Source organism: Idiotropiscis lumnitzeri, chromosome 7 (genome assembly GCF_059441095.1).
Source record: "Idiotropiscis lumnitzeri isolate Australia: NSW breed Sydney's pygmy pipehorse chromosome 7, RoL_Ilum_1.0, whole genome shotgun sequence".
Taxonomy (NCBI): domain Eukaryota; kingdom Metazoa; phylum Chordata; class Actinopteri; order Syngnathiformes; family Syngnathidae; genus Idiotropiscis; species Idiotropiscis lumnitzeri.
The window spans coordinates 20,425,970-20,448,721 of NC_142397.1; the positions used below are offsets into that span (position 1 = coordinate 20,425,970).

General features: G+C 40.0%; 1 protein-coding gene across 8 annotated transcripts in view; it reads left to right on the plus strand.

Moving 5' to 3' along the window:
• Positions 1 to 22,752, plus strand: part of LOC148333984 (protocadherin Fat 3-like) — a 178,680-nt gene that overhangs the window by 92,195 nt on the left and 63,733 nt on the right. For all 8 annotated transcript variants that reach the window (XM_088300252.1, XM_088300255.1, XM_088300256.1 and 5 more), the window contains exon 5: positions 19,100 to 19,161. In XM_088300252.1, the coding sequence (XP_088156378.1) occupies positions 19,100 to 19,161 (62 nt within the window). The remainder of the gene's footprint in view (positions 1 to 19,099; positions 19,162 to 22,752) is intronic.

The following is a 22,752-nucleotide window of genomic DNA, read 5'->3' on the forward strand; positions in this document are numbered from 1 at the left end:
AGAAAACAGTTCCAGCAACACATGAATAAATGCCGTCAATTCAGAGGTTCGGATATGTGGCGTGCGTAAAACGATCATTTGGCTCACATTACAAATAAAAATGTGAGTGAGATACATCTAATTTCTTAATTGATTCATAAATCAAGTGTTAGGCCCTTGAACCTCGTACGTCAGCTTAGCATTATGTTTTCTGGATATGCCACAATCCTTCCATTTTTGTGGAAACATTTTCTTTACAGTTCCAAGATGTGGCCCACTGCACCACACAAAAACATGGTTGGGTGACTGTATTTATTTATTTATTTATTGGGAGTGTGACCTAACAATTTTCTAACACAATTGAAGCGTTTAGGTCCAACAATAGGGTCCTTTGAACTCACAACAAAAATACTCTTCTCAATGAATGACGGTCAACTCAGGTACACACTCCATTATGTTGGAGAAAGTACTGTGGAAACTCTTGTTGCAAACTAGAATGAGTAGAAACTATAAAGCTGTTCTCAAATGTCTTCATTTTCCTCCATTTTCATTTCCTGTGGTTGTAAACGTTGGGTGTACTGATATTTTTATTTCCAAGATCCCTTTACACTCAATCTATTTATTTTGCATTCAATGCATTTGGAGCTCCACTATTTTTATTTTGTACAATCTTCTTGTGTTTGGTATCCTGCATTTTCCACATCGACGGTATATTCCCTTTGCTCCCATTTGTCTGTCTCTCTTCTCAATGGCAGGTCTTGAATATTTGATCATTCATCTTGAGACATTGATGAGGGATTTACAGTTTATCCCATCAGCCTGTATCATTCTTTATCTCTGATTTACAGTTTACCATTGTGATTGTGTCCTGTCTTCTGCCTGTTTTTATCTTTCTCTCTGTTGGTTTATTCCATCTACTTGCAAATCTCTCAAACCTTATTTCTCTTCAGGACTCCTATGTGCCCTCAGAGTTTGATGTTGCCATTACAGCTGCTTGCAGGCTTTAACAAGGACATGACTCCTCTATCCCTGTACATACGCACCAAAGCAGTAGACTCCTCTGTAGATGTTGACCTGGGTCTTGGCCACCTTTTTCAAATAAATTGAATCTTTAACTATACAATAATATTTTTAGATATTTGTTACCTGCAGGCTGTGAGAGGAACGTGATCTACAAGCTCAGGGTTAGTCGCTGATGGTGTATGGGTTGACTTGCCTGACTTCTGCGCAGGCACTGTGTGTTCAATTCTCACTCAGGAAGGTGTGAATGTGAAATGGAAAATTGATGTCTTTATATGTGCTCCGTGATTAAGTGCTGACCAGGCCGTCGTGTGCATTTCGCCAAAGTCTGATGGGATCGCCTCCAGATCTCATAGACCCAGAACACAATAAGCTGTATAAGAAAGAGAGAAGTGACTGATGGTGTAGTGGTACACTTGTGGACGTGTAATGTGGGATAAGTTCAGTTATGGTGTCTGTGTCTCCCCTACCACTGGCTGGCGACCAGTTAAGAGTGTAGTTTGTCTTTCGCCCTAAATTAGCTGAGATGTGCTCCAGCACCATTCACCCACCGCGACCCTGTACAGGATAAGTGGTGTTGATGATGACACATGAGAAGAAAGAGAAGAACAGATGCATTTTAATCAATTGTGCAGCCTGAGGTGGCTAGTCTAGACAAACACTTTTTTATTGGAAAACAGCAGCCCCTACATTTTAGGAGTACTGGGAGAAAAGTTACGGGTGCAAAGTAAATATTCATATCATTCCCTCAATTTTCACAGCATTACTGATGAATACTTGATGAAACAACAGTGTTTTCAATCCACATTTTATGGCGTTTATGTTCAGACACAACATAAACCTCAAGTATGGGCGTAAATACTAAAAATGTAAAGTTAATGGTTAGTGGCAGTGTAGTATTTTCAGCACATTTTGCACTCTGTGGATGTGTTGGATATCAACAGCAATATTAGAAGTTACCGTATTTATGCAGTCATAAGGCGCACTTAAAAGTCCCAAATCTTCCCCTAAACTAACACAGCGCCTTGTAAGGCGACTGCGCTCATTATATGGACAAAGTATCACTCGCGACCATCAACCCTTTTACTCATTGGGCTGTTCGGAGTGCATGTTAGCACACCCTGCTGGACAAAGTGTGAGTCATCTATGCTTCAAAGTGACCATGACTATACATTATGTGACTATGGTGTTTGGGTGATGGTGTGGGAGAAAGCTGGACAAAAGGGCAGCTGTCCACAATGTTGTAGTCTGTCTTATCATTTATGTTATTGCAAGCAAGAAACGTCCCAGGTTTAGACAACAGACAAAAAGCCCAAAGCATGACAGCACATCTCTCTAAACAGCCATGCAAATCTCTCTAAACAGCCATGTGATTTGGCTGAGTCTGAGTGGCTCCCAGAAGGCATTGCTCTAATGGCTCCCAAGAAGCCATTGCTATATCATTTTGTGTTATTTTTATTTCTTTTTGGTATATTGATGGCATGAGAGATACATGTTTTGTGTTAATCTTATTTCTTTGTTTCATTGTTTGCTTGTATGCTGAGTTTTTTTGTTTTTTTTTTGAAACCGTGACTCTAAGGAGTGTGGTGACCAGTGAAGTCCCTCTCCTGACGTAGTCTTGTAGACTATTGCCATGATACCTATTATTGGTTAGAGTCATTGTTAATGATAGTGATTGTCAATGGTATCATGGCAACTGTCTTTGAAATGTGGCAATTGCTTATGGTATTGAGGCAAAATGAATTGCCATGGGCTGAGTCAGCTCGAGCAGCCATGCTATTGCTATGCTAAAAGCAGCTGAGCTCGGCGCGCCCAGTGTGTGCTTCAAAGACACAAATAGCACCCTCAACAGGTGTTGCTGCCTCAAAGCGTCCTATGACTGCGAAAATACGGTAAATTGAATTCATTTTCACCAGACAGGTAGCATTGGTTCAGCACCCACTCAGCACTGACGTTTCAACAATGCACAAGCACCAAGTTGATTATTATTATTATTTTTTTTTTAATGTAAAGGCAGTGGTCCCCAAACTTGACGATGTGAAGACAACTTGTAGGACTGGCATAGAAACAGATTAAGAAAGCGATTCGCAATGGGATAGGTTCCAAGCCGTATATCAAATGAAGCGTTACGATAGTAACGATATAGTGCTGTGAAGTGTCTTGGTGTTGGTGAGCGTTGTCGTAAAACTTCTTGAATTAATTAAGATCTCATCATCCCTCATTAGAGTGTCACTTTGCGTCGCTTCCCTTGTTCTTCACACCCCGTGTTCCCGCTGCCGTGACAACGAATCTATGGGTCACGCCGATCAGGCTAGTTGAAGCTAGCGGCATGAAAATAACCCCGATTCATGCCCCTTTGAATTTTTCTTGCGTTATCACAACATCCTTCTGCCATTGTATTTTGAGCCAAAGTGCGGAGCAGAAGTTTTTCAGGAACCAAAAAATCATTTAAAAAAAGAAAAGTAATTGATTGATTTACCCGCACTATCTCAAAATTTTCTAGCAAAATGTGACTTTTTAAGCGTAGTCTGAACCCCACCCTTGGTGAGATCCAGCTGTCCAAGTTTAGCAATCCACATTACATTTGACATTTGTTGTGACCGATTGAATCCATCCCCTTGTCCCTCTACATGGAAAGAAATGTCTACGGCCTAAACCTTGGGCTTTAAAACCTTAACTGGCTTCTGCTAGATACTGTACTAACAGGGACTCTAAAATGGGTAAAGGAGGTGAGTGCAAACTGACTTAAAGGGGAAGTCAACCCCCAAAAACGATTTGCAATAAAATGTTCTATGCGACTTCACTAGTCTGAACATGGCATGCCGATTATTTTTGCATCTGTGGATTAAGAGTTAAGCAGCAAAATCCACCAGTTTTTAGCCATCACAGGGGCGGCAATTTTTTAACTTCCGTCGACTGAAAATGACATCACAATTGCTCAGGGCGTCACGACCACTCACATCTCACCTGTTTTCTGAAGCTGAGCCATGATTAGTAGTTAGCTGAGCCCAGGCAACTGTGATATCATTTTAAGTCGACAGAAGTGACAAAATGGCTAAAAACGGATGAATTTGACTGCTTAACTCATATTCCGCAAATGTAATTCTAATCAGAATGCCGTCTTTTGAATAGTGGACCTGCATAGAACATATTTTTGTAAAGATTTTTCGGGGGTGGTTGACTTCCCTTTTAAGAAGCAGCGAGTTAATGTTGAAGGCATCCATACAAACACAGATATTAGAAATATTTATTTAATAATGATCACTGCTACTTTTAGTTGCAGCATTTTCTTCCATACTAGATTTTGTTCCACGTATAAATAAGCCTTCATTTCATTTCACAAGTGTACTGTTTAAAATGATAGTATTCATTTTTCATTTCTATGCCGCTTCAACAATGAATTCCACAACATGGTTGAGCAAGAAACCATCTGACAGTTAAATAGATTCCCCACTGGGTACTTTCTTGTGTCAGCCAAAAATGACACACATCACAATCATCAGAAATGATCTAATTTGACTAATCATTTTCCTTATTTTCTTCAAATGTATGTATTGAATGGGTAAAGGAGAATGTGATTTGATTGAGTTGTTTTATTGTCCACCACCTTTCTCGTGCTCTGTTGTTTCTATTTTCGTCTCAAGTAAATTGGAGGTCTTGTGGCAGCCTTCAGCCATCCATTTACTGCACAGACTTCAGTACACATATCTATATGGTAATCAAGTCACTCTCGCTTTTTCTCAGACACACACAAAAGCCTCCTCTTTTCTATTCTGTTCCAACTTCTTGTCTTTTTTAACACTCATCATTCCCGTGTCATCAGAGGAATTGACAGTTGACAGCAAATCTCTTATTTCTGTATTGAATAGATCATTATTAAATTTGAAGTACCTGTATATGTTTCTGCAACCGTCAGATCCTCAGAAATGTTAAATTTCACGTCACATTTATTTGCTCGCTGTTTTTAATTCTTTTTATTTTTTTTTATTGAACCACTTCACATCATCTGTGAAGCAAGGCCTTGACAACTTTCAGAAGTTGAATTTGCACTAGATTTCTAAATTCTTCAGTTTTGTTTTAGAATGAATATTGACAAAAAATGTTCTTTTATTTCCCGTTTTGTTTTGAAAAACAAATAAACAAATACTTCATGGATTTCTATTCGTTTTGATTCTGAGCTGATCCAGATCGTTTTGTTATTGTACAGTATTGATTGTTTCTATTATTGTAAGGTGATAAGGCTGACATTTAGAGGTGGACAAAGTCGGATAAGTCATCACTAAAGGCCAAGGTACTAAATGCACAGCCCGCCACTGCTGTATGGTGTGCGTGTGTTTGTGTTTGTGTGATAACACTGACAACCACAGTGTCAATTATAGAACAAACGCATTTGAAAACATTACTTTATATTCCTCATGCTCCTTTGAAGTTTCAGTGGACAATCACAATTGAATCTTTGTATGTGATGTACAGGACTGACGCTCACAAAGCGCACCTCATGAATATGGTGATGTATTTTTGTCATGCGAGGAAATAAGGAGTAACTAATGAGCTATATGGGGAAAAAAATCATGTCATGCATTTTATATTTGAGTCAGCGGTACATTATCTAGCCTACCATAACACATTAGCATTCTATTTAAAGTAAAATGTGAAATGTTTGACAGCCATCATTGTCTTCATCATTTCTTATTCACACAATTCTCTGATAAGCTGATTTCCAGTGGTGTTTTATGACACCATAACAATAGATGACAAGCTTCCGTTTCTTACTCTGTGTCATAAAGTTATGAATAAACAACATTAGGTCACACAAAATTAGGTCTGCAGGATGGAGTATGCATTGTAATCAAGATTGCTGCATTGCTGATGAATTCAGGACATTGCGTTCAAATTATTGAAAACCTTATTAATGCGCTAAGAGGAAAAAGGAAACATAGCAGCTGTTTCCACAACTGATAGAGTTGATCTTTATTGTAACGTCAAGATTCCGCTGTATGGAATACATTTTGTTCGTAGGTGGGTACGTCTATCCGTCAATCATTTCGTTCCGGCCCAGTCAGTCATCGTCTGTAACAGTCAATCGGTATCAAGAACAGACTTATGACTTTCTTTTACTGTTTTTCCCGAAAGAGCAGTACATTTTATATCTATTTAATATCGTTGATGGCATTGCAGTACAGTCGCCTGATTTGTGTGCCGCTAGTATTAATAGATTCATATCAGTGGCGAGAAACATGTCAAAAGCTACACAAAGTGGAGCTTCAGTGGCAGATAATTAAGTCCATCAATGCGCAGACAAAAATGGTGCGCTTACGACAACTTTATCCATCATTTAATAACCAACGTCATCACATTGCACTGTGTTGCTAAACTGTCAGTGTCATAATTATACTTGTTGAAATATGCCAAACTACCACGGCTCAGTGAAGCATTGCTAATAGTGTGTGGCATTTCCCATCATTTCTTTTTATTTTGGTCCCTGAAAGTGTTCACCTGAAAATGAATTTATTTAGAAAAATGTGTGTGCATGTCCCTTTGCATGTGTATGCATGGTGCATTGTCAGAATGTCACCCCAAACTATAAATATTTTTTGATTGAATTATTCCTTGAAGCATTAATATTAATTTGTTGAATACAATGGGTTTTGGGAGCTTAGTTCACAGTGGTGGCTGGTAAACCAGGTAAATATTAAAGAAACAAACCCTAGTGAGGAAGGGGGGTTCGGAAAATGGATGGATGTATTGCTGTTGAAGCACAAAAAATTCCATTCTCATCTCCATATGGTTGATGTATTCAATACAATAAAATAACATGAATATAGAGTTATTGTCACGTATCGGGTTGAGGTAGGTGAGGACCCAAACGCAGGGAAGCCAGGCAGGGGTAACTTAAGGGCATTTAATAAACAGAAAATAAAAGGCAAACGAGGAACTTGGAAAAACTGGACGACGACAGGAAACCAACGACAGGGACAGGCGATAGGAACAGGCAACAGGGACATGAGTCAGGGACAAGCGACAGGGACAAGCGACATTGACAATGACAATGGACCAACCAGAACTGAAAGCAGCCAGGGAACTAAATACACACAAATTGACGAGACAACGAGGAGCACCTGGACAAGACACAGAGGGTTGGAAGGACCGGATTGGTTAACACAAGGGCTTGGGTAAACGAACACAGGTGGACACAATAGACAAGACACAGGAACACAAGGCCAAAACATGAAACTAAATACTAAACCAAAAATAACAAATACAAATCATGACAGTACCCCCCTCTTAAGAAACGGATCCCAAACGTCCCAAACATGAACAAAAGAAATTTGTCCAAAATCAGGGTGGGCGGAAGGGGGCCAGGAGGCGGCACCACAGCCCGCAATCAAGGTTGGTCAGGCGGGCGTCCGGGAGGCCAGACCAGCGAGTCTAGCCGTGGCTATTCAGGCGGGCGTCCGGGAGACCAGACCAGCGAGTCTAGCCGTGGCCATTCAGGAGGGCGTCCGGGAGGCCAGAGCAGCGAGTCTAGCCGTGGCCATTCAGGCGGGCGTCCGGGAGGCCAGACCAGAGAGTCTAGCCGTGGCCATTCAGGCGGGCGTCCAGGAGGCCAGACCAGAGAGTCCATATAAGGCCAGTCAGGTGGGTGACCCGGAGGACATTGCAGTCGCATGGAGGGTGGCGCCGAGGGCGAGACGAAAGGCGGCTGCGGGTCGGGTGGCGCCGAGGGAGAGACAAAAGGCGGCTGCGGGTCGGGCGGCGCCAAGGGCGAGACGAAAGGAGGCTGCGGGTCGGGCGGCGCCGGGACGGGACACTGCAGTTGGCGAGGAGCCAGATCGGGACGCTGCAGCTGGCGAGGAGCCAGAACGGGACTCTGCAGCTGGCGGGGAGCCGGGAAGGGGCTCTGCAGCTGGCGGGGAGCCGGGACGGGGATCTGCAGCTGGCGGGGAGCTGGGACGGGGGTCAGCAGCTGGCGGGAAGCTGGGACGGGGGTCAGCAGCTGGCGGGGTGAACTCGTCGCAGTGAGCTTCCCGCTGGGTCCATGACTGGTTGGTCCATTCTGTCACGTAACGGGTTGAGGTAGGTGAGGACCCAAACGCAGGGAAGCCAGGCAGGGGTAACTTAAGGGTATTTAATAAACAGAAAACAAAAGGTAAACGAGGAACTTGGAAAAACTGGACAACGACAGGAAACCAACGACAGGGACAGGCGATAGAAACAGGCAACAGGGACAAGCGACAGGGACAAGCGACAGTGACAATGACAATGGAAGGACCGGATTGGTTAACACAAGGGCTTGGGTAAACGAACACAGGTGGACACAATAGACAAGACACAGGAACACAAGGCCAAAACATGAAACTAAATACTAAACCAAAAATAACAAATACAAATCATGACAGTACCCCCCCCTTAAGGGACGGATCCCAGACGTCCCAAACACAAACAAAAGAAATTTGTCCAAAATCAGGGTGGGCAGAAGGGGGCCAGGAGGCGGCACCGCAGCCCGCAATCAAGGTTGGTCAGGCGGGCGTCCGGGAGGCCAGACCAGCGAGTCTAGCCGTGGCTATTCAGGCGGGCGTCCGGGAGACCAGACCAGCGAGTCTAGCCGTGGACATTCAGGAGGGCGTCCGGGAGGCCAGAGCAGCGAGTCTAGCCGTGGCCATTCAGGCGGGCGTACGGGAGGCCAGACCAGAGAGTCTAGCCGTGGCCATTCAGGCGGGCGTCCGGGAGGCCAGACCAGAGAGGGCATTTAATAAACAGAAAACAAAAAGGCAAACGAGGAACTTGGAAAAACTGGACAACGACAGGAAACCAACGACAGGGACAGGCGATAGAAACAGGCAACAGGGACAAGCGACAGTGACAATGACAATGGACCAACCAGAACTGAAAGCAACCAGGGAACTAAATACACACAAATTGACGAGACAACGAGGAGCACCTCGACAAGACACGGAGGGTTGGAAGGACCGGATTGGTTAACACAAGGGCTTGGGTAAATGAACACAGGTGGACACAATAGACAAGACACAGGAACACAAGGCCAAAACATGAAACTAAATACTAAACCAAAAATAACAAATACAAATCATGACAGTTATGATTGTGCTGTGTAATTAAACAGTTTGCAATTTTTATTTTTTTTTAATCCTATTACATAACATACTGAGTTAATGGTGTCCTGTCGTAATGTTCTTCGCAAAAGGTTGAAAATATGGAAATTCAGGCAATTTGTTCTCGAAGTGAATTTCAATAGGTTGGCACCTCTGCATTTATCTTGAAGAATTGATATTCTACTTTTGATGTTCTGTTATGTTTAAAACAATCAGTAACAACGTTAAGTATACTTCCATAAACCTTGTTATACATTTTCATACAATCAATTCATAATGAAAATGATTCAATGCCAGGTATTTTCAGACTGATCAATGTCTGTATTCTTAAGTCAAAAATTCATCACTGGGAATGAATGTGTTTTAGAGTGATCTGAACTGTATGCATCAATCAGACATGATTATTGTCATTCATCATCTTAAAACAAAGCCTACCGTTATTTGATGTGAAGTGGGCTGATGTTAGCAGATCTTTTATAAAAATAAAAACAATCACTTTGATGGGGTTTTTTTCTCAAAGAAATACGATTCCATTAGAACATCTTTTCAGTTTAACAGCTACAAAGGTAGCACATTTTCAACATTGGAACTGATAAATTGAACTTTAACATCAACTAATCAAGGATAAGACTTAAATATATGCATGTAAATTCTCCAGAGTTAAATTGTTTATCATAGTATCATTTTAAATGTATAAGCAAAAAAAAAAAAACACCCCAGTAGATGGATTTTATCGTATTGAATGGAAAGCCGGATGTCACCAAACCAAACCCTTTTTGTAGTGAAGCTGTTGACTATTATACTGCGCAACTTTTAACTATTTGAACCGCAATAATTAATTTTCACTGAACTATATTCTTACAATGCAAAAACTGTCTGAACCAGAATTTTACACGATTTAGTCCAGTCCAGACTATTTCGTTTTTTTTCTCAGTGTGCCTGGTCACTAGCCTGTCGGAAAGATCTGAAAAGCTCGACTGCGTATTTGGACTGCTTACGAACTGTGAATAAATTGTTGTTAAGACGCGCTGTTCCGGTTGTTACTGCTAAGCTTTATGCTGGACGACAAATGTGACTTGTCCCGTGTCTGTTCAGCTCAACAGTTCCATTCCCTGACTATTTGAGAGTCTCTACCTCTCTCTCCTTTCAAAGCCGCGTCTCCCTCGACAACCCTGGTGCTGAATCTTGATTACAAGTATTAACTTTTTGTAATTGAACTCACCTGGCCCTTGACTCTAACGGTCCTCCCCTCACTCTCCATTTGTAGAAGCTTTTAAAAACCCCTACTCATGCTAAATGTCCATTTATAGTAGAAAGAATGAGAACAGGATGACCCCTGTAATGTTTCGGGTCAGTGAGGTGAATAGAAAACGATGAGGCAAAAATGCAGATCCCATGCTGGGATTTCTGAAATGCTCGTCGTTTATTCTCACAAGAGTGATACAAGCCCAGAAGTACGTCCAGCGGAATCAACCCCACTTGCCCAAATATAAATATAAATATAAATATAAGGCGGCACAGTGGCCGACTGGTTAGCACGATGGCCTCACAGTGAGAGACAGCATTGGGCGTAGCTTCAATCCCGGCTCCGGCCATCCTGTGTGGAGTTTGCATGTTCTCCCCCTGCTTGCGTGGGTTTCCTCCGGGTACTCCGGTTTCCTCCCACATTCCAAAAACATAAATGGCAGGTTGATTGAACACGCTAAATTGCCCCTAGGTATGAGTGTGAGCGCGGATGGTTGTTCGTCTATGTGTGCCCTGCGATTGGCTGGCAACCAATTCAGGGTGTCCCCCGTCTACTGCCCGAAGATAGCTGGGATAGGCTCCAGCACCCCCCGCGACCCTAGTGAGGAGAAGCGGTACAGAAGATGGATGGATGGATAAATCAATCTGTAAGCTGTCGGTCACCAGAAAACCAGAAAATGTGACCAACCGACTTCCAAATCTATGCATTAACTGGAAACTCAGGGTAGCAATTTAGCCTAAATTCACACAGCAGATCTTAATACACAATTTAGATGTTTCTTCTTTTTTTTTTTAAACATATTAAATGCTACTTCAGACTGTCTGGTGTCTGAATCAAATGCATCCCCAAAGTGACCCGCATGTGCAGAAAAAGAGAAGATCACTCACAATGTAGTGATTACGGAAGTAAATGTGGTAAATCTAGGGGCTCATCTTTTTAAGATCTCATATCTACAGAGGAGCGTTTGTGTGGAGGTCGAAATACAGAATTTTGGGGAAATGAGGCGAGGCTTTGCGATCTCATTTAATGGAGACATCACTGCTGAAGATGACATCACGCCATTCCCTCGTGTAATAAATGAACCGTCTACCTGGCTGAATTACAATCACCACACATTTCCACTTTATACTTCATGCTTCAAGTGAGATTGAATAAAAGTCAAATATAAAGTCCATTCTGTTACTCATAACTATTCTGGAGATTCATGTCAAATTTCACCTGAGCAATCGGTCTATCCTGCAAATGTGGAGCGCATATCTGGCTTTTTAATGACATATAGCTTGGGTATAGAGGGTAGATATGGATCTTTGGCTTGAGGCAGCAAAGTTGCTTTTCGTTGACGTAGTACATTGACCACTACTTTACTGGTTTAAAATATTCATTAAAATGTTAGTGTCAAGATAAACTTGTTCTGCTGTGCGGAGTGGAAGCCTTTCAAGCTAGCGCTAGCTGCTGAAAAAAGATGCGCTTGTTTGCAACACATCGCTCCACAGACATCAAGTCTGGGTTTAAAATGTGCTTATCAAGTTAAAATATGTGCAAATCTGATGAAAAATGTTCTGTTATTCCAACATGTACAATTGTATTTGTACGTAATAGAAAAACAGATTTATGTTAAACAGCAATCCAAACTAAAACGTGAATGGGTAAGCAAACAGGTACGCATCATGTCTGCCTGGAATTTACAATCAAAGGTTAATTTTATGACCCATTGAACATGAAAAAGAAAATAGTACCTGAAATAAAGTGATCAGAACTGTTTTGATAATGTAAAGTGCTCATGGCAAAGATTTGATAGCCATCGTGCTCGTTGTCTTACAACTTCTCCACTCCAGTTATTACAACACACTAAGGTAAACCTTGATAAAATTTCTTCAGCTCATAGCGTTCAGTCCACGCACAGAAATCCCAGGGCCCAACACAACCACCTGTACATGCAAAGGGATATTTTTGGAAGTCGTAAAACAGATCCCCAAAAAAACAATTCAACCACAAAATCTTTGATGTATTTTTTTTCACTTTCAAATTCATCCTGCAGGCCTGTTTTAAGGTATGACGAACTGAATGTTGTTTATTACAATAGAGTGAGCAAGGATGGGGGCGGCACGGTAAATGACTGGTTAGAATGATGGCCTCACAGTGCAGAGGTTGTGGGTTAGATTCCGGCTCCGGCCTTCCTGTATGTAGTTTGCATGTTCTACCCGTGCCTGCGTGGGTTTCCTCTGGGTAATCCGGTATGAGTGTGAGCGTGGATTGTTGTACGTCTTTGTGTGCCCTGCGATTGGCTGGCAACCAGTTCAGTGTGTACCTCGCCTACAGCCCAAAGGCAGCTCTTGTGAACCTTGTGAAGAGAAGCGGTACAGATAATGGGTGGATGGATGAGTTAGGATGATCACCTGGTTTTGACCGTGTTGCGACTCTTGACTTGGCCAATCAATCAGTTTGCAGGAGAAGCGTAGTAGTTGTCACCGGTACCCTGCCAAATGAGTCCTCACTATCATATCACTATTTTTTGTCCATGTATACCAAACATCTTTTAAATTGCATATACAGTCTAAGTGTAATTTATCTTTGATAGCATTTTCAAAAAAGGAAATATTTGTGTTGTGTTCCTGTTTCAGCAATCTCTCATAAAGATAATAGTCAATAAAGGTTAGAAGCCACAGAGGGAGAAAAAGTCTAAATTTACAGATTTTTGAATATTTGTAAAACGATTTACTTCATGTCTTAGTGTATTTGGTAGCTTGTTGTTGTTACCAAAGATAGAGGAATTTATTGTATAACAATTTATTCTTTAAACACAAAATGACCCCACTCACTACACTAGACATTCAAACAAGCACTTCAGATATACATATGATAACTCATTTTAAAGTTCCTATTAAGTGACTATATATACTACTGTGGCAGTGAGCTGATGAAAATTGAGCAGTGTTGACAGGGCTTTAAATGAATCCAATTCAATTCTAATAATATGTGGTTGGCATACAGTTGCTGCAATTTATCAGGGGAATCTAAAAAATATGTTCTCAAATTAGCAAATTCCGAAACGTGATCTACGGAGATGACTGGAATTGTGGACTTTTGAGTTGGAAATGAATAGTTCATAAGAGACATTGTGTCACCCCATAAAACCAAAGATTGACAAATGTTCCAGATTTTCTTGGCAGAGGGCCATGTGCTGTTCGGTCCTGCAAAACATTATTAGAGCGACCCTTCTGTTCACAAGTGCTGAAAGGGTCAGGAAAAGCTTTCTTGATGTGTCATCTTCTCATGACACCGAATTTGAGATCCGTCTCTGATATGCCGCACTTCATGGAGTGCAGACTTAAGTTTGGCGATGTTATGTGGGCTTATGCCGAGTAATTCAACGGGTCGCTCTTGTGAAACACCACCCTGAAGTTGTCCTGTTGAATGTGGGTGGGGGAACCGGAGGCACCTAAAGTACAACAAAAGATTGAACTCCTTGGCACAGTCAGTTATGCTGCTTTCCTCACAAATGCATGTTACATATATTGTAAAGAGGCTTTGTTACGCCTGAGAAAGTAGCCAACAAACAAATTTTTTTTGTTTACTGTCTCCTTGATCTTTTCTTTCTTGTCACTGGTGAAACAAAGCTGACTATAATTATACTCACACAACTCTTCATATCAACTCCTTCATGGTGAAGCGTGCTCATACTGCTAATTTCATTATCACAGTTGGTATATTGCATTGATGAAAATAAAAAAACACAGTGACCTTAATCTTTGTGCTGATTTCTTCTCACATGCTCCACTTTAATTTCATTGAGGAATCTGGTGGGTGTTGTGACTGTTGCTTTCATCTTCTTGATGCTGTTACTTAACTGAGTATTGAAGCCCATGTTGCAATTAACTACTAGTGGTTGGCATTCGTTCGTGCTTTAGTCCAACTGTGAGTTCAGTATTTCAGGCCCGCCCAGTCGCAGGTACTGCACACATGACACTCAGCCAAATAAAAATTAAACAGTGTTATACATTTTTCAGTTCCACAGAACTCAATGACGTGTTCCATATTGTTTTGTTTTCACTGATCACCCCACTGTGCTCGTGTACACTCCTTTCTCAAGCATGCACATCATTGTTGTCATTTTTACAGTTTCCCATCCCCCAAAAAGAGAAAAAAAATAATAGTACAAATTAAATGCAAAACAGAACAATATGAACATCAGGGAGCAACATTGTCATCTTTCAAAATAAAATTGGACTTTTTAATTTGCATGTCTCATACCCATTTTCTCCAACATATTTCAAACCAATCATGTTTCTGACTTACAAATGCCATCATGTCTTCCATTAGTATACACCACCATGTTGACAAAGTAGGGTTTTCTTGTGACAACCACTTTTTTTGTTACAGACTTTTTGCTGGCAACCAATAAAATACCACATAAATATTATTGTTTTATTCCATTCATGAGATGGACAAGCAAAAAGAAGAGTTTTTACTCCAAACAGAAAACATTTAAAAATGTCTTATAATGCTCCATTTCCAATATTGTCTAATAAGTGGGCAGTCCCATATGATATGAAAATTATTTGCTCACTGAGCTCCACAACTTCTCGAACATATGGAAGAAGAACAATCATGGTGTTTTGTTTGACATGGAGTAATAAAGTATATTCTCCATCCAAATTCACTGGGAGTTCATTGATTTCCCCGTAACTTTCCACATTGTAGATCATTCCCACTCAGATGTCAATCTCTTTTTCTTTCTCCCACATTGTGTTTGCATATTTAGTTCAGTGAGACTTATGACTTGTCAGCCATTCATACAAAAATGAAATAAGCCTCTTATTCATTTTGGACTCTGTCTTCTACATTTCCAATTCGATTTTCGGCTTCAATAATCCTCTGATTTACCGTGGTCAGCTCTGCTTTGAAGTGCTGGAAATCCTTACTTAAGAAAAAAAACCTTCACCCATGCAGAGACTTCGCTTTGTGCTAGACTTGTGCTGAAAGTCTTGGAAATAGGGTCCCATATATGGGCCAGGAGGCATGGGGAACACCAACAACAATGTTATTTCGTTATTTTTTTTTTACCATTGGTCTGTATAGGGCTTGATGCTGACTACAGTAATGTTTCAAACAATTTTGGCTGATAAATCATATGGTGGTTCATGGCCATAGACCAAAGTAATCATGGTGGCTGACAAGCAACAACAGTTGGATTCATGCTCATTCACGATTGAAGTACAGTATATCTGTGTTATCAGAATTTGGTAGGTAGATTAGCCAAAAACTGTACTCAAGTAAAAATACTGTTACTTCCGTATGATATGACTCAAGTAGAAGTAAAATGTAGTCATCCAGATAATTAGTTGAGTAAAAGTAAAAAAATACTTGGTGAAAAAACTAACCGAGTACTCAGTAACTGTAGCAATGGCTGATTTATTTGTGCACATTTTTTTAAACAACCATTCAATCAGACAAAAATACAAAATAATCTTCAGGCAAATTAAAGATCCAATCAATAGAATAAATCTAATAAAAAAAAGAATAGTTGGAAATAATCTTAAGGTAAATTCAAGTACTTTAATAAATAGAAAAATAATATTCTAAATATAAGAAATAAAGCACAAAATTTCATGAACCCGTACTTATTTTCTTTTTAAACAAATGTAATTTGAAAGACAAATTTAGGAAACTTACCGCTACGTTTCCTCAAGTTTGATGTTGAGTTCTTGAAAGTTGAAATCTCTGTTAGTTTAGGCAAACAAAGTAGACGCTGCCTAGAAGGGATGTAATGAGTCACACAAGCCCCAATTCGATTTTTGATTTTCTAGTTCCCGATTTTGATTTGAGATCTAATTTGATTTGAATTGCTGCCATGCTTGTCTCTCGTTGGTGCTGCGGCCACCACAAACGCAATAGGCATTTATGCTTAGTGCAAGTGTGTAAATCAGTGCTTCTCAATTATTTAATTTCGCCCCCCCTAGCAAAAACAAAACAATTCGCGTCCCGACCCCACCACCCACTCTCCGCTGCAAACATAAAAAATTGCATTTTCGTTGCAAAACTTAAATTCTTTTTTAAAAGTGTTTTTTAATACACTTGAGTTTGCTTACTAATACCGGCGTAATCCTCAGTAGACGCTACAATATGTTATCGCGTGTGGTGTTCTATCAGATGCACACGTGCTAACTACTGCTAGATTTCAGACACGACAGTCTCCGTTGGAAATCAAATTGCGCATCAGGCCCTACGTGCTTCCTTTTAAGGTGCTCTTTGATCACTGCTGTGCTCTTATGAAGGGGAGGTTTACATCATATTAAGTAATTGCGCTGAGGCAGTTTGTTTCCAGCAGACACGAGAGAACGGCTCTGGCTAACATGGCGTGCGAATCGATTCTTTTATTTTATTTATTTTTTTACATCGATGCATATTTTGAGCAGTTTATATCGATATCAAATCGATTTTCAATGAATCTTTACATCTCTTCTGCATAGTGTAGCTAGGAGGTGTTTTGCACCTTTTAAGGGCAACATGCTTTTGATGTGAGGCCAGGTGTGTTCCTCCTTCTGTCTCTTCTGTGTCCGCATAGTCGACATTGCTCAGTGACACTATTTGATCCATTCATTCCGAGAACTACTTTTTTTTCCTGCTGCTGAAGTTGATTTTGATCATGTGACGATTCACAAGAGGGCTATCGCTACGTTTGATTGGTGAAACACGGTCACTTGGACAAGCCTTGCGGAGATCTCTCTCTGACAAAATAAATGCACCTTTCGCTGAGAGAGAGAGACAGACACATGGAGCACATTTAAGTCACAAGTTCAATGTACCAAAAGTACAGTTTCTTCTTCATAAATCTACTCAAGTAAGAGAAAAAGGTACAGTGATTTAGAATTACTCCTAGAAGTACAAATAAAATCCCAAAACTTACACAAGTAAATGTAACAGAGTAAATGTAACTTCACTACCCACCTCTGAATTTAAATTAGTAACAGTTTTTTTTAACCATGGTGAGTTACTGTATTTCTTTTAATTCTTATTCCACAAAGGCAATTTTAATCACAATATCATGTTTAGGTTAGACCAGTGGAACAAATAGACCATAATATTACGATCAATATTTTTGCCTTGAGTTCCCCTTTAACATAACCAATTGTTTAGCTGCTGCATGCACTATCTCCTAATGGAGGACTGATTAAAACATGGACATAAGGACCATTACATTGGACAACAGCGGTTGCTTCGCTTTTCCCTTGTGACTTAGAAATTCAGCTGCCAGCGATATGAAACATTACCCATGTTGAATTTCAAATGAAATGTTGAACATTTGTCACCAAATTTTATATTTTAAACTGACTTGGACACTGAAGTTTTTTTTTAACGTGTACTTTGCTTTGTATTTATGCTATTAATGACCTAAGCCAATGAACGGACCACAATTTAAATCGGAAAATGGTTTAACAGTCACACAGTCTTTATTCAAATACAGCTGCACAAAATCAGTGAAACTTAACCCAAATGCACTAAAGCAACAAAAAAAAAAAGCAATGATAACCAACAAGCAAAAACAAAACAGAGGTCGACGAGCCTCAGTTAGCAAAAAAAAAATAAAATAAAAAATCATTTGACCAATACAGGACCGTTTGTCATTTGGATGTGGCGCACCAAATTGTGTTCATAAGGAACCAAACTGTTTCGACATGTGTTTGTTGGAAGGTGAACTCTTTGCTCTTGCTATACCTGTGCCTGTGTTGGAGCTTTGATTCTTCATGGATCACGCTAGAAAATATTTGCGTCTGGAAATATTTTTGCGTAATTTTTTTCATATGATTGAACAATTTGTTACATAAAATCCCATGCATGAATGTTATTACCGACATATTTGCTATATTTTGCATGCCAGCTCGTTTCAGCTTTTACACAAAGAAGCAAATTTTAAACCCTTCTCATAATAGACTCAGTTAATGAATGGAGATAATTAAATTCTACAAAGATTAAATCCTATTTTAAAGTAAAAATCTAGCAATTAAATAAAGTAAACATTTCACAGGCTACCAATCAAATATTCAAATCAAATTCAGTCTTGTGGCTGATTGTTCAATTGCATATTTTGTATCTGAACCTAAAATGAAATGATAAAATATCAATAAATGTATTTGTTTTGACAATTAATGATGGAAAGAACAAGTAATATATGACTTGCAAGCCTTGACAAAGGCAGCATGGACTCCATTTCTAAAGCATTGATGTTTGATTGCACATTTTAATTAGTGAGTAGTTCAAATACTATAGAGCTCATCAGATACCTCTCAATACACAAATACGCCCACATGTCCGCTGCATCAACAACTTCACGTAGCAATCAAGTAGTTCCTGGCAAAATGAATTACAGTATGTGCAGCCAACAAAACTGATGGCAGCATACAATGTTTAAATTTTTTGACGACAGGCGTCAGTGGTGTGTTCTGTCTCCCATGCTAAGAATCTGGGTTAGTCTGCAGGTGTTATTATTTTGTTGTTGTTACAACTGTGTCTTTTCAATAGGCCCAATTATTGCAATTGCATATTAATTATACAATTAATTGTGTTTCATTATCTCAACCTTCATCTTTGCTCCTGTTGAAACAGCTACAGTAGCTTATGTTCTTGTGTCTTTCACTCCAATTACAACAATAGAAGTCAACAAGAACTTTCACATTTGGCTCACTGGCATGGGTTTTATGTGCAATTTAAAAAATGTGTCTTCATGTTTTTTCTGTCTCAGGTGTGATCACAACAACCTCGAGGAAACTGGACCGTGAACAACAAACGGAACATGTTTTGGAGGTGAGGATTTGGTGTCCAAAATAACAAGCAAATAGAATTTAAAAGTAAATTTGGCGCCGTGAATATTTCTGAAAACTGCCTCATCTCCTGCTGGCTGTATGCCTGCCTGCAACGCACAAGCAAATTAGTGGCAATCCGGGTCATTCTTGATGTAAAACAGAAACCTTCTGGGTAATTGAGTTTCATGGCTAACCCATGTTGTGTTAGCACCAGAGTCCAAAAGTGGGCGCATTTCACCAAATTACTTAATACGATATGAACCTCCCTTTCATAGAAGCACGGCGGTGATAAAGGAGCATATCAAAAGCAAGCATGTTGCGATTGATGCCCCAATTTAATTTCTGACATAGGGACAGTCATGTCTAGAAGCTAGCTGTAGCTAGCACACACAGGCTACCGTGTGCGTCTGATGGAACACCGCCTCAATAACCTGTTGTGGTTCCCTAATATATTGTACTGTCTACTGTGAACTATGAGTCAGATTATTAAACAGTAAAACACAGTTTTGTATGCCGGTGGTTGACATTGAACGGCTAACTAATGGCTAATATGCTAACTCGCAACTATGCACCGAGTGTTTATGAACTCGGATATCTCAGCAATCAAAGCAACACAACATGACCAATTTGCCACAAGCCACTCATACAAAACATTTTGTTTTGCTTCTCTGATATGCATAATATAATCCACACATCAAAATGTGATGAGTCCCAATTTGTTGATGGTTATTCATATATTCTAACTTGATACATTTTTTAAAGGTTTTCTGTTTTGAGATTTTAATAAGCAATACTTATTGCGACCTTCTAAAAATAATCTCACACCTAACAATTACACTGTATAAAATTTAAAAAAAACGACAACGATAAAGATTCAACAAGGTGAAACACTTTACACATTGAGATACAGGTATCCAATTTCATGTTGCATAATAAATAAACCCAAATGAAATTATTTCCACCCCTGTTGTGTTACCACAGAACTCATCATGGTGACCTGCTCTTTGTAAATGAACGACATATGGTTGACATCGCCCGGTCGGTGCTTAACCCTGCAACTCATACTCCATTTCAGAAGCTGCCAAGATTTTGATGAAAACAAATGGCCTCTCCCATCTCATCTACGACACATACTCAGCTCTGTTCCCTCTCCTCTCTTTGGCTTTCCTCAATGTGGTTTTCATTAGCTCGCTAAGAGAGCTTGTTTGAGGACAGTCAGATCATGCTGGTCTCTTTTAACAATAATGAGAACCTGTTTCAACTCGAGTCTACCTTGATTAGTGATAAATTGTGCCACGCAGTGGCTTTCTCATCATGACTCAGAGTTGAGTGAAAGAAGTGTGTAATTCTTGTTTCAGGAGTGTGTGCGTGTGTGTGTGTGTGTGCACGTCTTGAGGTCTGAGGATCAAAATGAGTTACCATAAGAGAAACAGTTTTAAATTAACCTAACAATTATTCTGGACATGCAGATCTCACACACACACACACACACACCCACGTTCATGCACATGACCCCCCCCCCCCCCCACACACACACCAGTCCTTCCAATTTTGTGTGTGATGACCAGAGTTGTTGAGAACACCTGGCCAGCCATTTCCAAGACTTTTTTTTCAGCCAGAAGGTCTAAAATGCATGCTAGCTAAGGCTACACAACCATTTTGGAAAGCGTGAACTATGAGACACAAGCTGAGCACACAAATTTGGAACATATATTCAATGTAGTCCAAGCTTTCCAAGGTCCAGTAGTTTATTTTCCAGTTTCAGATGAAAGACTCTTCCACGCAAGATTCTAATGACTGTGTAGTTGTTTGTGCTTACCCCAAATTTAGGATGAACAGATTGCACAGCAAACAACGTATTTGATTGTATTGCTCGAAGTCTAAGCTTCATGCAAAGATGGCTCGGCACCGCAAACTTGCAAATAAGCACCAACGTGATGACGCCAAAGCACTCAGCTTCTCTAAGTGGTTACCAGAGCGAAAAAAGGGTCTTGATTAAATTCGCAACAGGGGAAATTTTGCACACATCGCCATTATGGAGTCAGGAGTGGGAGAACTGGTGCTATTTAATCAATGACCTAAATATGCAACTTCATGCACTATACCTACAATGAAGACCTTTTGACAAAAAAAAGGTCTTGTGGCTAAAATTGTGCTCGTTACCCGCCGGAGCCTGGAAATAATCATGTTCAGTCGATGTGTGCATCAGTGCCATAAATCCTGACCCAATAAAAAAGTTACTTCACATTAAGTTATTATTGGTATTGGGCAACACATGTTGAACAAAGTTGGAACGTAACTTGGTTACTTAGTTCGTGGTTAAAGCAAGCTAACTAATAAAAGCAGTGTCTTACAAACAATAAAGACCTTGTAAAGAAGGCAATTGATTTCTGACCATGAGCATATTTGGAATGACCTGATTTCAACTGCAGTATTGAGCAACATAAAGAAGTTTCTGTGGAATGGCCTTTCACAGAGGATATCCAGAAAATGCACATGTGTCACGACCAAATGCACAATGAGCACTACAAATCCCTTGCCCAAAGCCCCCCTACCTAAAGCTTGGCTGGAGTTGTCAAAGTTGTGTCTCAGCCAGAAAATTACCTTCAACCAGTGTTGAGAGGGCGAATTTGTGGTATCTGCATTTTTAGCTTAAGACACTGCTCAACCCACCCGTGGACTGAGCACCCATTTAAATGGAGAAAAACCTGTTCAGACACTTCTCAAAGATAATAACCAAGAATAGCAGGGACTATTATGTTATGTTTATTACATCAGCGCATAAGAATCACCTCCACTTCATATAAGTTATATATATATATATATATATATATATATATATATATATATATATATATATATATATATAGCTTTATATATTTAGTTAAACCATCACAGCCAAGATACCAGTGGGGAAAATATGGTAGCATTCTAAAATGATTTATTTTCTCTTCATCTGATACTTGGACACTTGATTTGTTTTGTTTTCTCTGTAAATTCACCTCAATTGGAGCTTGTGTTTTCTCTGCGCCAAATCAGGAAATAAATAAGGTTCAGACAGAAACTCACCAGTCAATCAAAGCGGCCGTGGTCAGTTGACCGATTGAAAAATTTATTTGTCGAGCTTGCGACCCATTTTTATTTCCGAAATGCATTTGGTCTAATTAAATTCTTCCATATTACCAAAATTAATCCAGAGTTTGTGATTGTGAAAATCTGAAAAGTTCATCACCATCGATGTTAAAGGTAACATCTGGCATGAAAGCAAATAATACTCCCTGCTAATGCGTTGGGGGTCACGAGAAGCATCACAGAAATTTTATGGAACTAAACTCTTGGAAGTCGATTTCACTCAAAATCTTTGAAATACTCAAAAACTGTTTCTTTTGAGAAATGCAAACTGTGGAAAAATGTTTACCGTGTGTTACGCGTGGCCCGAATTCAAGTGCATTTAACAAATGAGTTAAGTGAGGTTCTATGTGCATGTGACTGGACATATCATTTTGCCAGTCACACAAATGTAATGTGGTCATACCAGTTCACAGAACAGTTTTTGGGGCATTTGTATATGCCCACAACATATATGTATACA